This window comes from Naegleria gruberi, assembly GCF_000004985.1.
Source record: "Naegleria gruberi genomic scaffold NAEGRscaffold_9, whole genome shotgun sequence".
In the NCBI taxonomy this organism is placed as follows: domain Eukaryota; phylum Heterolobosea; class Eutetramitea; order Acrasida; family Naegleriidae; genus Naegleria; species Naegleria gruberi.
Window position 1 is genome coordinate 644,833 of NW_003163318.1, and position 14,219 is coordinate 659,051.

The window sequence follows — 14,219 nt, forward strand, 5'->3', positions numbered from 1 at the left end:
TTTATTTCTTACAATTTCATCTTTCAAGAAATTAAATAACTCATCTTCCTTTGTAGAAACTGCTTACAAAGGAAAAGCTGCAGCAGTTTCAAGAATATCTGTCAAGTGTGACACAGATCAATAAACAAAATGGTAAATTTCAGGATAGAAACTATTGGAAGGTAATGTAAAAACCAATCTACATAATGGAATCGAGTCAATTGTGTAAAATCCTGTATCTATTCTTCCTCCATAACTAGTTCCATGATCATAACCTCGTGTCCAATACATTTCAGAGACTAAAATATCTCCACAATAGTCCTTGGAATTGTATCTCAGTACATGAGGATATTTACGTTCACAGCACGGATCGTGTGGATAAATCACTGAGCTATTTGAAGAAACATTTGTTGTGATGCAATGAAGGAAATTTCCAATGCAGAATCTGTAAATTCCAACTTCTTTACAATCGTGTTTCAGATTTGGTTTGCCACTTTTGTAAATCCTTTCTTTGAATGGTTCTGGTGTAAAGTGTTGATAAATTTGATTAATTTTCTTTAAATGTCTGTTTTGCTTGAAGGTTTCAGTCATGTTTAGAATAAAACATGAATCAGTTCCATCAATTTTACCCATCAAAAAGTAACAAGATGGATTATTAGACCTCTTTTCAATAAATGACTTCAATCGAATAAAAACATGCTTTCTTTCATAATCAACATCAAGAATTTCCACAAATCGTGACAAGATTTCTTCCTCAACGCTCATTAGACTATTTGTATTATCTAAACTCAAATATTTTACAACTTCTGAAAATGATTTAAATCTCAAACCAATATCTATTTTCATTCTATTACTCAATGATCGATCAACATTCACCATCGATTCAAATACACTACAAGAAATATCAGGTAATCCTTCATAATAACCTTCATAATAATCTTCGTAATTTCTTTGAAAAGCTAATCTCGATTTGTTGGCAGCTTCCAAATGATTAAATAAACATTTAAATTTAATTCTAAACACTGCATTTCTATTATCCAAATAATCTTGCTTAATATTTTCACAATCCTCATCATCAATCAACTCAATACTTTGATTAGATTGCATCAAATATTCAAATCTTTGAATCATCCCTTCCTCCATCCCCAAATAATTCAAACCAACCTCCAAACCAATTCCGAAACCCTGCAAAATTCCAATAATTGATTCATCCTCATAAATAATCCTCCGATCTTTCTGTGATTTGAATTCTTTAAAGGGCATTTTAGAAGATCGTGATGAGGTTTTATTTTTATTTTCATTGTGTGCAGCAATTGTTTTACGATGTTGTGGCTTCATTTTTTTTAAAGTTCATGTAAATGTCGACTTTGAAATTGCAAGTCAATATATTTAATTTTAAATTGTAATCTTGCAAAATTAATATTGAATTAAATGTTGAGAGTTTTGTTCGAAATGGAAGATCAAAAAGTTCTGTGCAGTGAATTCAAGGCCTTTCCAAAAATATCCGAAAGTTGTCAGTGATAGACCATTTTTTATTACAAACATGAAAATCGTTGATTGAGTTGGGACGAAAAAGATCTTTATCACTGATTAATTTAAAATAAAACCAGATTCCACTTTAAAAAAAACTAATCTAAACTAATCAACTATTCTAAACGAAATGGTCCTTCTCAAATCAGACAAAATCAAACTCACCATTCTCTCAGCCAATAACCTTCGTTCCATGGATCGAAATGGATTCTCAGATCCATACACAAAGATTTTCATCATTCCTGAACAAAATGTTGAATTTAAAACAAGGAAAATTAAGAAAACTTTAAATCCAGTTTGGAATGAACAATTTACATTTTCACCAACTGCTCATTATTGTCAGGTTTCTTGTTATTTATACGATTGGGATATGATTGGAAAGGATGATGTGTTGGGGATGGTCAATTTTGAAATTTCAGAAGAAAGGTTTCGGATAAATCAAGAACATACAATTACAAAGAATGTGGATGATCAGGAGGATGGAAAATATGGAACTGTCACTTTTAAATTTACCATTGAAAGATCCCAACAAGAAATTGACAAGTGGCACGATTTGAAACTTCCAGCCAATTACAAATTTGTAATGGATTCAGATCCAACTTTTAAAGCAGCAATTCCATACTATTTCGAATACATTCCAGACCAGCTCACAAGTGAGAAACTCAAAAATCTAGTTGGCTGCACCAAAATGGAGTTTAAATACATGGAAAATGTCTTTACAATTATGAGATCGCAACACAACAAGTCAATTGAGGAAATTCTACTCATGCACACAAGACCTTTCGAAAATTCGACCAAGTCAGACGAAATTATTTGTAGAAAGTGTGATCACTTTACCAAAGGTGATATTTTGATGGGAAAATTCAAACAAGTTGTCATTGCTGATTATTATGTTGGATATGGAAAGGACACGAATGGACACGACGTGTTTTCATTGAGTTTCTTTATGGTTGGAATGTTGGAAGAGGGTCTCTATGAAATTTATCATTATTGCAGGGAGGAGGGAAGTCATGAGAGTGAGGAGTTGAATATTGAGGAAGATGTCCTGATTAATAATGTGATACAATATACACAGATGAGGAAATTCATTTCCAAAAAGTCGTGTTTGCCTTAAATAAATATGAAATTGCATGAATTAATTAGTACATCAACAATCCGGCTAATAACTCTTTTCAACAAATATACGTAAGCGGCAGTAGATCAGTGGTTAGATCGTCCGCCTCACACGCGGAAGGTCGCGGGTTCGAACCCCGTTTGCCGTAAACAAATTTTAATCTTTTAGTGCTTCTACGGTTCTTTTTCATACCATATGTTTATCTACGTTGTTTCCCAATCTTTATTCAAGAAACGATTGAGACGAGCTGTTCCTTAATATTATTTGCCAAAACTGAAATTTTTCAAATGCCTCACCATAATTAAATATTGGTTGGATAAAGTGTGTTAAGCATGTTTTCCAGAAATTATGAAATATCTCATCAAGGTAAATATAGTTCAATGTTTGTTGGAATTGAATGGTTTCCTGAATAGGTGTTTTTGCTTTTGAAAATGCAAAAAGTACCCAACACAAATAATGTTTGAAACAAAATATCATCTTTACTAAATATCAATAATTGTATTATTGAAAATCATTAATTCATGCCCTATAAAATTTTACGCAAGGCGGGGTTTGAACCCGCGACCTTCCGCGTGTGAGGCGGACGATCTAACCACTGATCTACTTGCGCTTACATTCAATATCTAAAAAGTTCTGTTGTGCGCTTAACAACCTTCTCATTAAGGGAGATAAAGGCATAGGGTTCTTTACAGAATATTACAACCCAAAAAAATTGATACAAAAGCTCATCATGGGATTTGGATATCAACACAGATTGCACGTAACCATTGAGGCAGGTGTTGATCTTGTTGGCGCTGATAGAAATGGTCTCTCCGATCCAGTAAGTTTCATGATATTCAATTATTAATTAAATGTTCCTAGTATTGTAAAATAATCGTTAATGGAGCTCTTCCTAGAAAAACAAAAACCATTAAAAAGACTTTGAATCCTGTATGGAATGAAACTTTTAAATTCTATGCAATTTATACAACCGTAAAGTTGAAATTAAAATTTGAGGGTGAGTTTTAAATCATTACTACGAGTTATTGAATAATATTATTATTAATATCAAATGATCTTAAAGTATTTGATTGGGATTTTATTCTTAAAGATGTAAGTAAACTTGTATATTTAATATTTATATTATTTAAATATATTGATCATCATTATATATTAGGATTTTATCGGAAGAGCTTCCCTTGATATTGATTCCAACGATATTCAACTCGATAAGGAATACACCCAAATATTAAAACTTCAAGATACAAACAGTGGAAGTATCAAAATTAAATATGTCATCATGGAAGGCTTGGATCCATCTGTAAAACATACCATTACTCGTTCTGTAACACCATCTCCAAGACAACAAGTAAAACCAACCATGTTTGAACCAACGAACCAACTGTAAATGAAAAACCAATGGTTGAGAAGGAAGCCACTCCAGTGGTTGTAGAAAAGGCCATTCCTATAGCAAGGAAAGTTCCTGAAACACCATCTCCAATTACAATTTCAACATTTATGGAACCACTTGAAGAATTTGAAGATGAGGAGACAAAACCAATAGACGATTTTGAAGTTGAGATGGAGAAACGAGCTATCGAACTTATGGAACCACTTGAAGATATTAAAACTGAGGAGCAAGAACCAGTCGAAGTTGTTAATAAGGAAGTGGACGAGAGAAAGGCTGAGGAAAATATAGTGAATGATGGAATGATTTATTGGAATGAGCTCAATGAAAATTTTGCTCCATATTTACCTTCAGAATTCACCATGTTGAGTACTCATGCTTCAAATTCTGAATTATTGGCTGCATTCTCCAGTTTATCTGATAATGATATAATCTATGTTTCATATAAGGACATTAGAGGGTATGATTTCCAAGATGCTCATCATGCTTACATGGAAACCTATATCACAGGATCAACTGCAGCTGCTGAAGAAGCTGGTGATGAAATGGAAATTCTATACAGAGAGAAGGATATTACAGATATTTGTGAGGAAAAGTACACTCACCTCTATGAAACTCGTTGTCAAACAGCTAATAAGGAAAGTGGAAAGATTGTTCAACAAATTTGCATTTCTGGTCTTGCCAAGTGTGAAGTTATGGTAGGGTTTGAACTTATTACCTCTCAAATTGAATCTATTGATGACAAGTATTTGATTTTAATGAGAATTATTCAAAATACAAAGGTTTCCAATACTGTCGAAGGACATTCAGAGTAAATTCAATAAATTCAAAGCTTAATATGTGTATTTTATAACTTCAATAAAAGTACTTGCCTTAATGCCAACAGGGTGGTTAGCTCAGCGGTAGAGCACCGGATTGCAAAGATATTTGCAGCAGACATCCGATGGTCACGTGTTCGATCCACGTACCACCCTTCCTTTTGTTTTTTACTCCTTTTTACTAAGGAAATAATATTAATCTGGATGATAACTAAGCTGTTAGTATTTGGTTTAATAAGTAAAGTTTGACTTCGTGTGACTTTAATAATGTAATTGTTCAATTGCCTCAACCCATGAATCTCTCTCCTCTGCACTGTCTACACAACAGTTCAAATTTCTCGCTCCCGATATTACCACAAATGTGAAACCCTTCTTTGATTCATCTTCCACATTTCTGGCTCTTGTCTTTGGATCAATTACTACAATGCCCTTTGGTTTTTCGTTTGGTGCATCCTTGGAGAAATAAAAGAGGAATTCCTTAAATAACAAACAGTACCTCTTCTTCCATGATTTAAAGTTTGAGCCTTGCTTCTCCATATAGCCTGCCTTGACAGGTCTCATGTGTTTCAGTGTTTGTACAGTTGGGTTAGAACCAAATCGCATCTCTGCTAATGCAGCTCCAGCATTTTCACCACTATTCTTGAGCAATGTTTGGACATCATTCTTTGATTTTTCATGTTGTTCTTTCAGTGTCAGTAAGGCAGAGGCAAGTTGAAGATTCTCCTTTCTAGATTCATCCAATTTTTCTTCCACTTCTTGTTTATCCTTTGTGTATTGCTCCGCCAAAGTTTGTCTTTCCTGTGCAAGTTTTTCTTCCATTTCTTGTCTTTCCTTTTCCAAAGTTTCAGCCATTTCTTGCTTTTCTTTTATCATGTTTTCTTCCATCTCTTTCTTTTCCTTCTCAAGCTTTTCTTTTTCCAAATTTAGAGATTTTCCCTCGGTAAATTGTTTCACCCTCTCAATTTCAATCGCCAATCGTTGTTTGAGGTCTTGAACCTGACTCTTGTAGGTATCCAACTCGGAGAGTGTACTATCGAGTTGAGATTTAGTTTCTTGTAATTGAGTTGTGGCTAAAATTTGAGATTGTTCCAAGTGGGAAACTCTTTCTTGAAGAGTGATGATCTTGGTTTGTTGATTTTCATTCTCTCGCTGCAACTTATCATTTGTAGTCAATAGTGAAGTGTTATCGCTTTCTAGTTTTTCAATTTGTTTCCTCATGTGAATTTCTAATTTTTTGTACATGTCAGTTGTTTCAAAGTTGGAAACATTCTTTATGAGCGCCAAGAATGCTTTCATTTCAGGTCTTGTATTTACATCAGGTATTTCCTTTCCTAGAATAGCAATAGAATTTTCAAATATTTCATTCTTGAGAGTGTCGAGTGTCTCTTCTGACTGTTCCAAAACCAAATCGGAATGGTCACAACTATAAAAAATGGATGAAATCAGAGACATTATCAAGTGCTTCTCACCATAGAGAATATCTTCAGGCTCCAGCATGATACTCTTCTTGTTCAAATCCAATCTGTCTATTACTTCCAAAAGGGCTTGGATTTTATCACTATCTGTTGGAGCCTCAGAGATCATTGCCTCATCTTCATCTGTAAAACCCTTAGAGACTGTCTTTACAAGTTGGTGGAAGAGATAACCGTTTCTCCATTCCTCTCCAAGATTTGTTACCTTAATGTTTTTAGATTCCAACCTATTATTGACCCATCTGAGCAAGAGCGAGAGAGGTTGTTGATTCATAAATTCCACAACTGTTTCATCTGCCCTCTTCAATGCAATTGCATCAAAGAAGTGAACAATATTCAGTGATTTAGTCAAATCCTCTCTAATCAATTGCCACAAGATGGAATTTAATGCTGTTGGTCTCCCCTCGGCACAATCCTCTGGAGAAATGTTGACTACTACAATACCAAGACCCTTGGCATATCCTAGAACCATTGTATGATTCAAAACTCGTTTAATCTTGTTCAATTCTTGTTCCTTCTTTGGTTTACATATTTTACTCCATTCCACAACTCCTTCTATTAAATTATCGATGAGATGACTATTTTACATTCCATTCATTCGTTGTTATTGTTGTTTATCAAATTTCAGAAGAATGATTAGTGAAAACCTACATGAATATTAAACCATCACTTAATCGACCATATAACTCATTTGAAGTTTCCAAATTATCAACACTAATTGGTTGCCACTCACCAATCGTTTCCTCCACTCGTTGTGGCATCTCTCTCAATCTCTTACTCATAACGGAATTAATAAACATGATAAAACACCTCTTCTCTCTCTTTGAAATCGTCGAGACCGAACCTGTTGCACTCACCGATTTAATTAGTGGCTCGACACTCCTGAGTGAGGCTCCTCTTAACTTGATAGCCTCTTCACCTTCGAGCGTTGTTGTTTGTTGCTGCGAATTGTCGTTATTAAGGTTGCGAGATGACAACATTTTTTCTACAAGTAATAATTTTTTTAAAAATTCCTTAAATCCTTAACGTCTCCCTTCAACAGCCCAAAGATTTGGCGGGAGAAATCTTGCTCAATAATGCACTGTAAAATAATGATCCCCTTAATGGTTCTATTCGAAAGGAAAATTAGTTTATTTAAGTATTTAAAAGTTTTCAAGTTTTTTATAAAATGTTAAATTTTTGTATCTTTTAAAAAGAATTCATACTTTCAGTTTCAAAATACGAAATGAAGATAAACTTACTTAAAGAACATCAAGAAATTACAATTTATTTAATGAAAAATCAAAATGTAAAAAAATGCAAAGACAACAACAGAGAGCATCCTCATCACAAAATGTTTCTCAACATCAGCAATCTCTTGAACAACAACAAAATTCTCAAGAAGAGGATGATTTAGAATCGGTCAGATTATCACAAGCTGACGAATTATCGCCACCATCATCACCCGAACCTGAAACTCCTTTTCAAAATCGAAGAAGGAGAGAACGAGAACGTTCTTTATCATCTAATGATGAAGAAGAACAATCAGTAGTAGATGAACAAGACAATACTTCAGTAACTCCCAACATAAATGCTCATCAAAGTCCCTATGTAACATCAAATGCTCGGAGGAGAGATTTAATGTACTCTAATCGATACTCTCCACAAACACCAGGACAAAAGAAGAAGGCTTTGGAAAATAAATTGAAAAGGGATTTTCCAGAAGACTTTAGAGAAATGAATAGAAGAGAGGAGGAACGAAAAAAGAAACGAGAATTTTGTCCAGATAGCTGTGGCTCGATTGCTGGATTTCAATTTACAAATCCTGGTTTACTCATGTTGGGACAGTCAGCACTACATAGATCGGGAGCAATCAGTTCATTGAGTACGATTGATCCTGCCTTCCTGGCACTGCATAGTCCCGAGAAGAGAATTGAAATTTTGAATAGTGTGGTTGCAAAACCTCCTCCACTTCCTCCAAAGGAACCAAAAACAGAGGCCGATATACTGAGGGAGTTTCTTAAAAAGAAGAGAACTGAATTGGCAAAACAGGACAAGGTTCAACCTAGATTGATCATGGCAGATGATACTATCGATCTGATTGTCATGTGTAGAGAATCAATGTGTATGGGACATGAACTAGTTGAGAAAATTAAGGAAAAACATCAACAGACGATTGTTAATTATGTACGAGCATTTGTGAAAAAGAAACATCAACAGCATGAAACTGCAGATGATAATGTAAATAGCAACCATTTAGATTTGAATGTCAATTCCTCTCACTTGAATGAAACGAGTCAATCAGCATGTTTGGAAAATAGTAACAACAATAACACATTGAATGAGATTTCCCAACTGAATCATTCTATTGCATCTTCAACATCTTCTCAAACTGTTGTTACAGAGCCAGTTACTCCTGCCAAACAAAGTGTTTCCTTAAAAACTCCAACAGCAAGTAATTCAAAGAAAACACCAGTTCAAAAAGAGGTTATCGAACTTGATTCTAGTGATTCTGATGATGATGATGGAATTATCCAAATTGATTAACAGAATCAATATTTTATTAAATAATAACAATCTGATATCTTCTTAATAAGAACACCTCAATCATCAAATATTACTGATAACACCCTTCACATGTCAGCCATCACCTGTTGATCTTCCAAACCATCATAAAAAAAATGTTTAAAAAAGTCTTTGGAAATAATGGCAGTAAAAAACCAGAGCCAAACAACAATGTCATTGTTGAATCAGCCTCCTCCGACCAACCACCTCCATCATCACCAACCACTCCCTCTGACGAACAACCAAGAAAACGAACACCCGTTGCGCCACAAATTCAAGAAGTGAGCGCCAAAGTAAATAATCAATATGTTCCCACCAAAAAAAACACCGAAGAACAGTACAGTGAGAGTGATAAGGGAGTCTCTGAGAGAAATAAACAAGCATCGGATGTGGTTCGTGTTGAGAGAAATCAGGGTGATGAAGCGTTGAAGGCTGTTAGAGGATTGTCTGATGGTTTGGAAGATCAACAGGATGATGATTTGGATGGAAAGAAGAAGAAGAAAAAGAAGAAGGATAAAGAAAGTATTGTTGTTAATACAACAGCTGGAAAGGGAAAGAAATCAACAATTTTGGGTGATTTGATGGGAATTGCTGCTAGAAAGGGATATCTGAGTAAGAGAGGTGGTTCTATCAAGACTTGGCACAAGAGATTTTTCATTGTTGTTGGTCATCGTCTCTATTATTACAAAGACGATAGTTCAAAGAATGAACCATTGGGTTCTGTTAAATGTAAAGGACCAGAAAGTGTTCAACCTGTTGCAGACACATCTCGTCCTAACTGTTTTAGAATTATCTCTGAAGAGAGAACATTATACTGTCAAGCTGAAAATGAAAATGACATGAATTCTTGGATGAATTTTTTGAAGGAACACACTTCAAAATTGAATTTACGTAAAGTGAAAGAACTTTCCAATCTTCAAGGATACATGACATTGTTGGATAATCAAACAAAGAAAAAGAAACGTGATGTTTATTGTTTGTGTATGGATGGTAAATTTTACATTTTGAATAATTTTGAGGATGTATTACCGGATAGAATTGTAGAATTGGCTGGTGCCAGTGTAAGCAAAGTTAGTATTTCAGGTACATCAACAAATAATTTATTGGAAACACCTGCAACTCCTTCAAGTCCTAGAAAGATCAACAATACTGAAATTCAAGATTTTGCATTCCAAATCACAGAAAGTTTGCAAGCCGGATACATCCCAGAAGATGTTGCACCAGAAAAGGAAAAGTCTGGTAGATCTTCACGTTCCAGCTCTACTTTCCGTCAATCTAAAATGTTCAGTAGAAAATCAATGAAGGTCAATGATAGCAGTCAATCAGGAAGTGGACAAGGCGATACTACAGCTCGTTTGAGAAAGGGAACTCAATTTTTCCAAAACTTGATCACTAGTGTTGAAGGACTCAATCAAGTTACACTAACATCAATTGATCCATTTTTGGCTGATGCTGAAATTTGGTGTGAAATGGTTCGTCACGAATCTGAATTGGCCTCAACCAGTTGGTATGTTCGTAACTCTCAAATGCGTGGTTGGATCAAGATTTTAATGAACAACGATGAAGTCAACAAGGCCATTCTTCAAGATAAGAAGAAACCAGAATCATTATATTGGATTGAAAGATATGCCTGTCTTGTTCGTGGTACCTTGTTCTACTTTTCCGAAGAGAATTCTCCAACTCCAGATGGTAGTATTGTCCTCACTACAGGTTCTCGTCTCGTAACCTCAGCTGTTCGTGAATTGAACTGTCCATATGCATTCAAGATTTCTTCACTTTCATCCAATTTTTATGTTTGCGTAAATTCGGATGATGAAAAGGATTGTTGGGTTGAAGAATTAAAGGAAGCAACCTACTCTCAAGCCAATCTCGACTATAACAAGTATGGTTGGTTGACCAAGCAAGGTGGTTCCTACAAGTCTTGGAAGGAACGTTTCTGTATCTTGAAGGGTACCAATTTGTACTATTTCTCTGATCCAAATGACTCTGAACCTAAGGGTAAAGTCAATCTTAAGGGTCAAATGATTCGTCACCTTACTCCAGTCGAGGCCTACAATGAAGTTCAAAAGGATAACGTTATCAAGATTTACACTAGTCAACGTACTTGGTATTTCTTTGCAGATACCATGCAAGAAGCTGTCGAATGGTCTATTGTATTGAGAAAGGCAGCCCTTCTCTATCGTGGTAGAACTTGGATTGTTGATGACAAGTTGGATGGCATGGATGCAAAGAATTCCTTGAGATGTAAGAGTATTTCCCAAGCTGTTGCCAAAGCAGCAGAATTGGATCGTATCATTGTCTATTCTGGTGTATATTCTGAAACTGTAGTTGTAAACAAATCTGTAATTATAGAATGTGTAGGTGATGTGGTATTAAAGAAGGATTCTGGAGCTCCACTCATTGTGGATTGTATTGGTGCCGTAAAGGTCACTGGTATGGAATTAAGACAAGAAGGAGCTCCTAAAGAGCTCAGAGGTGACAAACATGCAGCTGAAGTTAAACGTGGTAACATTATGTTTGAACATTGTCAAATTACCAGCAGAGATGGTAATGGTGTTGTCATTACCGAAGAAGGTGGTGTCACTATGAGCAAGTGTCGTGTATTCGACTGCAACCACTATGGCGTTTGGTTGAACGGAAGAGCTAGTGCCATTTTGGAAAATGTGGAAATTTGTGGATGTCAATGGGATGGTGTCATGCTCATGGCTAATACTGACTGTATCATTCGTCAATCTGATATTTTCAACAATTCTTACAATGGTATTGCCGTCTCTTCAAAGGGTCGTCTCAATGTAGAAAATTGTAGAATAAGTGGAAACTTGTGGGATGGTATCTCTATCAATACTGACAAGGGTGCTGCCAGATTATTCGATAACTTTATTTTTGACAACCAAGGATTTGGTATTTATTATGCTAAAGATAATGTCAGTGGTATCAACGTTGACAATGAAGTGTATTCCAATAAGAAGGGTCAAATCTACACTCTCAGTGGTAGACTTGAATAAATTTAACAGCCCAAACATTTGCAAAAATCAAAAATTCAAAAATTCTTATTATGCAGATGTAAACGCAACAATAGAAAAGATTATTGAGGGATGTCTGTATTGCAGCTGAATGCCATATTTATTTTGTTACAAATAAAGGAAGGACAAGATGATCAAAACTAAAACAATTAAAACGTTTGGAAGACGAACCAATTGAGCATCATTGACATTTCTTGAAATATTAGCATCAGGAGTAGCAGTGGAATTTGTGTTGGAGTTTGAATTAGAATTGGAAGAAACTGCTGGTTTTGGTGAAGAAGTAACTGCGCTAGGTACTTCAACCTTTAACATTTGAACTGAAACAGTTGATTCCTGATTGACTCCACTAATTGCTGAAATACTTCCCCAACATGAAGAAGATGGCCAAGTAAATACGAAACTTTGTCCATTATTCAAATTTCCACTATCAATATTTGAAAGATTCCTACAAGCCAAATTCAAAAACAATCTAAACTGTCCTCCTCCAGTAGTAAGAGCTGTAACATTATACAATTGACCAGCAACTGTTTTAGCCCATGAAACTGGTGAATATCCATTTCCATTTGCATTATTCTGAACTGTTTTCACAGTTCTACTGGAAAAGATTACTGCTTGTCTCCATGTATCGAAATATCCAGCAGGTCCTCCAGAACTTACAGTCCAAAGACCTCTCATGGAAAGTAAATTTTGATTTCTATTAAAATCAATCACCTTATCCTCACCATTCAAATATCCTGAACAAGATTTGAGAGGTCTGAGAGCAGCTCTAATGAGTTGCAATTCATATGCTGCTTGATTACTCCAACCACCTGGATGCAATGTGTAATTACTGCCAATTTCAACGAAAATGCCATAAGGTGTACCAGTATTACGATCAGTGACATAACCTCCATAAGTTTTCAAAGTTTCTGCAACTTTTCTCAATTTTGGAATGGTAAGTTGAGCAGTGACATTGAAAGTGGAAGGAAGCATCAATAAACTACCTTCAGGAATAGTTCCATAATTGCTCTGATAATCAGTATCAGATGCAGTGGCTGGCCAAACATATGGTGGATTATTAGACAAACCATTGTGAGTCATGGATACAGTCAATGCATGTCTATATTGAGTATCGCCATCATCTACTTCATGTTTTCTAATCAATCCTGCAGAACTCACAACTCCTGTGGCTCTGGCTCCTTGATAGAATTGAGCTGGATTTCCCCATCCAGAACCATCGAGAGCTGTCCATGAATAGAGAGTAGTACACCAGGTGCCATTAATTTTGACCATTTGCCAGAATGAGTGAATAACATTTGAGATTGGATCATAAATTTCACAGTGACCTATTTTCCAAAAATATCAAATTTTGACACACATGTCATTTTAAAAAACTAATTACATTGACAAGTATGCAAACAAACTTACCATCACTTCCACTAGCTGGTAAAGTATTAGCTGGCCATCTTGGAATTGTAATATTTGGAGCAAATCCACCAATATCTGGCACGCCAATTCCCTTACTAGATGAACCATAAACTGTGAGTGGAGAATCAGTTTTTGAGGCAACGAAAACTCCAGTAGAATAAATTCCTTCACCAACTGTTGGATAAAAGTTCATTGTTGATAGTGGAATAGTTTTGGTATCGTCTAAAACTGGGTTGACTGGACGACAATTCCAAGGAGAGCTTGCAGAGAATGGTCTGTAAATGCTTCCAAAGGGATAATCAGATTGGAGGCATGTTACATGTTGAGAAAACATGTCTGTTAAAAACAATGTCAATTGTCAAAGTGCATGAAAACTTACAAATTACTGACAGCAAAAGCATGACAGATAATTTAACTGTGAATAGGTTATTCATAGTTTTATGTTTGTTTTTTTGGATGATGTTTTTTAGTGGAGGTAAAATGCTGTCAAATATCGTTTGCTTACTGGACGAATCTTGACTATGCATGGTTACACTGTTACGTGCACTTCTCGCGAATTTCTTTTGTTGTTTTTCGAATAGGTCATTTAACAAGATTATGTGTAACACAGTTGTGATGAATTTGTTGAAGGAAATACAAGTTTAGTTTGTTGAGGTTTCGGATAGGATATACCACGATGAATTGAGGGTTCCAACTGGAAGAAAGAACTGAACTGGAATGGGCAGCAATCGTTTGATCACATAATTTGAAGTTTCGAATAGTAAGTTTCTAATCATGCCAATCAAAAATCAACAAAAATCTTTAATACATTGTAATCAGCAACATATCTCTTGTTTCAATATGTTGAATTTTAATAATTTACAGTTTTTCGAAAGGTTTACAATAAAGTTATTTGAAATGTAATGAAAGGCACTTTTCAAAATATTTCAGCAACAAAAAGTTGTA

The 14,219-nt window shown here is 35.2% G+C and overlaps 7 protein-coding genes and 3 non-coding genes across 10 annotated transcripts; 6 read left to right on the forward strand and 4 right to left on the reverse strand.

Moving 5' to 3' along the window:
* Window positions 1–117: 117 nt before the first annotated feature.
* On the reverse strand, window positions 118–1,317 carry NAEGRDRAFT_46995 (uncharacterized protein; the record flags this gene model as incomplete). Its single annotated transcript, XM_002680615.1, has 1 exon — window positions 118–1,317. The coding sequence occupies one exon, from the start codon at window positions 1,315–1,317 to the stop codon at window positions 118–120; it is 1,200 nt and encodes a 399-aa protein (XP_002680661.1).
* Window positions 1,318–1,639: 322 nt separating this feature from the next.
* On the forward strand, window positions 1,640–2,623 carry NAEGRDRAFT_64343 (uncharacterized protein; the record flags this gene model as incomplete). The annotated part of the gene is made up of 1 exon (XM_002680488.1): window positions 1,640–2,623. The coding sequence occupies one exon, from the start codon at window positions 1,640–1,642 to the stop codon at window positions 2,621–2,623; it is 984 nt and encodes a 327-aa protein (XP_002680534.1).
* A 75-nt stretch (window positions 2,624–2,698) lies between these two features.
* NAEGRDRAFT_t142 lies at window positions 2,699–2,771 on the forward strand. Its single transcript has one exon. It is a non-coding gene; the product is annotated as a tRNA-Val (tRNA).
* Window positions 2,772–3,160: 389 nt separating this feature from the next.
* On the reverse strand, window positions 3,161–3,233 carry NAEGRDRAFT_t144. Its single transcript has one exon. It is a non-coding gene; the product is annotated as a tRNA-Val (tRNA).
* Window positions 3,234–3,353: 120 nt separating this feature from the next.
* On the forward strand, window positions 3,354–4,825 carry NAEGRDRAFT_64344 (uncharacterized protein; the record flags this gene model as incomplete). The annotated part of the gene is made up of 5 exons (XM_002680489.1): window positions 3,354–3,443; window positions 3,485–3,620; window positions 3,687–3,715; window positions 3,780–3,971; window positions 4,034–4,825. The coding sequence occupies 5 exons, from the start codon at window positions 3,354–3,356 to the stop codon at window positions 4,823–4,825; spliced, it is 1,239 nt and encodes a 412-aa protein (XP_002680535.1).
* Window positions 4,826–4,895: 70 nt separating this feature from the next.
* Window positions 4,896–4,984, forward strand: NAEGRDRAFT_t143. The gene has a single exon. It is a non-coding gene; the product is annotated as a tRNA-Cys (tRNA).
* Window positions 4,985–5,089: 105 nt separating this feature from the next.
* Window positions 5,090–7,280, reverse strand: NAEGRDRAFT_46998 (uncharacterized protein; the record flags this gene model as incomplete). The annotated part of the gene is made up of 2 exons (XM_002680616.1): window positions 5,090–6,855; window positions 7,034–7,280. 2 exons carry the CDS (start codon window positions 7,278–7,280, stop codon window positions 5,090–5,092), a joined length of 2,013 nt encoding a protein of 670 aa, XP_002680662.1.
* A 316-nt stretch (window positions 7,281–7,596) lies between these two features.
* NAEGRDRAFT_46999 (uncharacterized protein) lies at window positions 7,597–8,826 on the forward strand (the record flags this gene model as incomplete). The annotated part of the gene is made up of 1 exon (XM_002680490.1): window positions 7,597–8,826. The coding sequence occupies one exon, from the start codon at window positions 7,597–7,599 to the stop codon at window positions 8,824–8,826; it is 1,230 nt and encodes a 409-aa protein (XP_002680536.1).
* A 134-nt stretch (window positions 8,827–8,960) lies between these two features.
* AM14 (uncharacterized protein) lies at window positions 8,961–11,883 on the forward strand (the record flags this gene model as incomplete). The annotated part of the gene is made up of 1 exon (XM_002680491.1): window positions 8,961–11,883. One exon carries the CDS (start codon window positions 8,961–8,963, stop codon window positions 11,847–11,849), a length of 2,889 nt encoding a protein of 962 aa, XP_002680537.1. The 3' UTR covers window positions 11,850–11,883.
* Window positions 11,884–11,975: 92 nt separating this feature from the next.
* Window positions 11,976–13,708, reverse strand: NAEGRDRAFT_64348 (uncharacterized protein; the record flags this gene model as incomplete). Its single annotated transcript, XM_002680617.1, has 3 exons — window positions 11,976–13,192; window positions 13,275–13,610; window positions 13,654–13,708. The coding sequence occupies 3 exons, from the start codon at window positions 13,706–13,708 to the stop codon at window positions 11,976–11,978; spliced, it is 1,608 nt and encodes a 535-aa protein (XP_002680663.1).
* Between the last annotated feature and the right edge of the window lie 511 nt (window positions 13,709–14,219).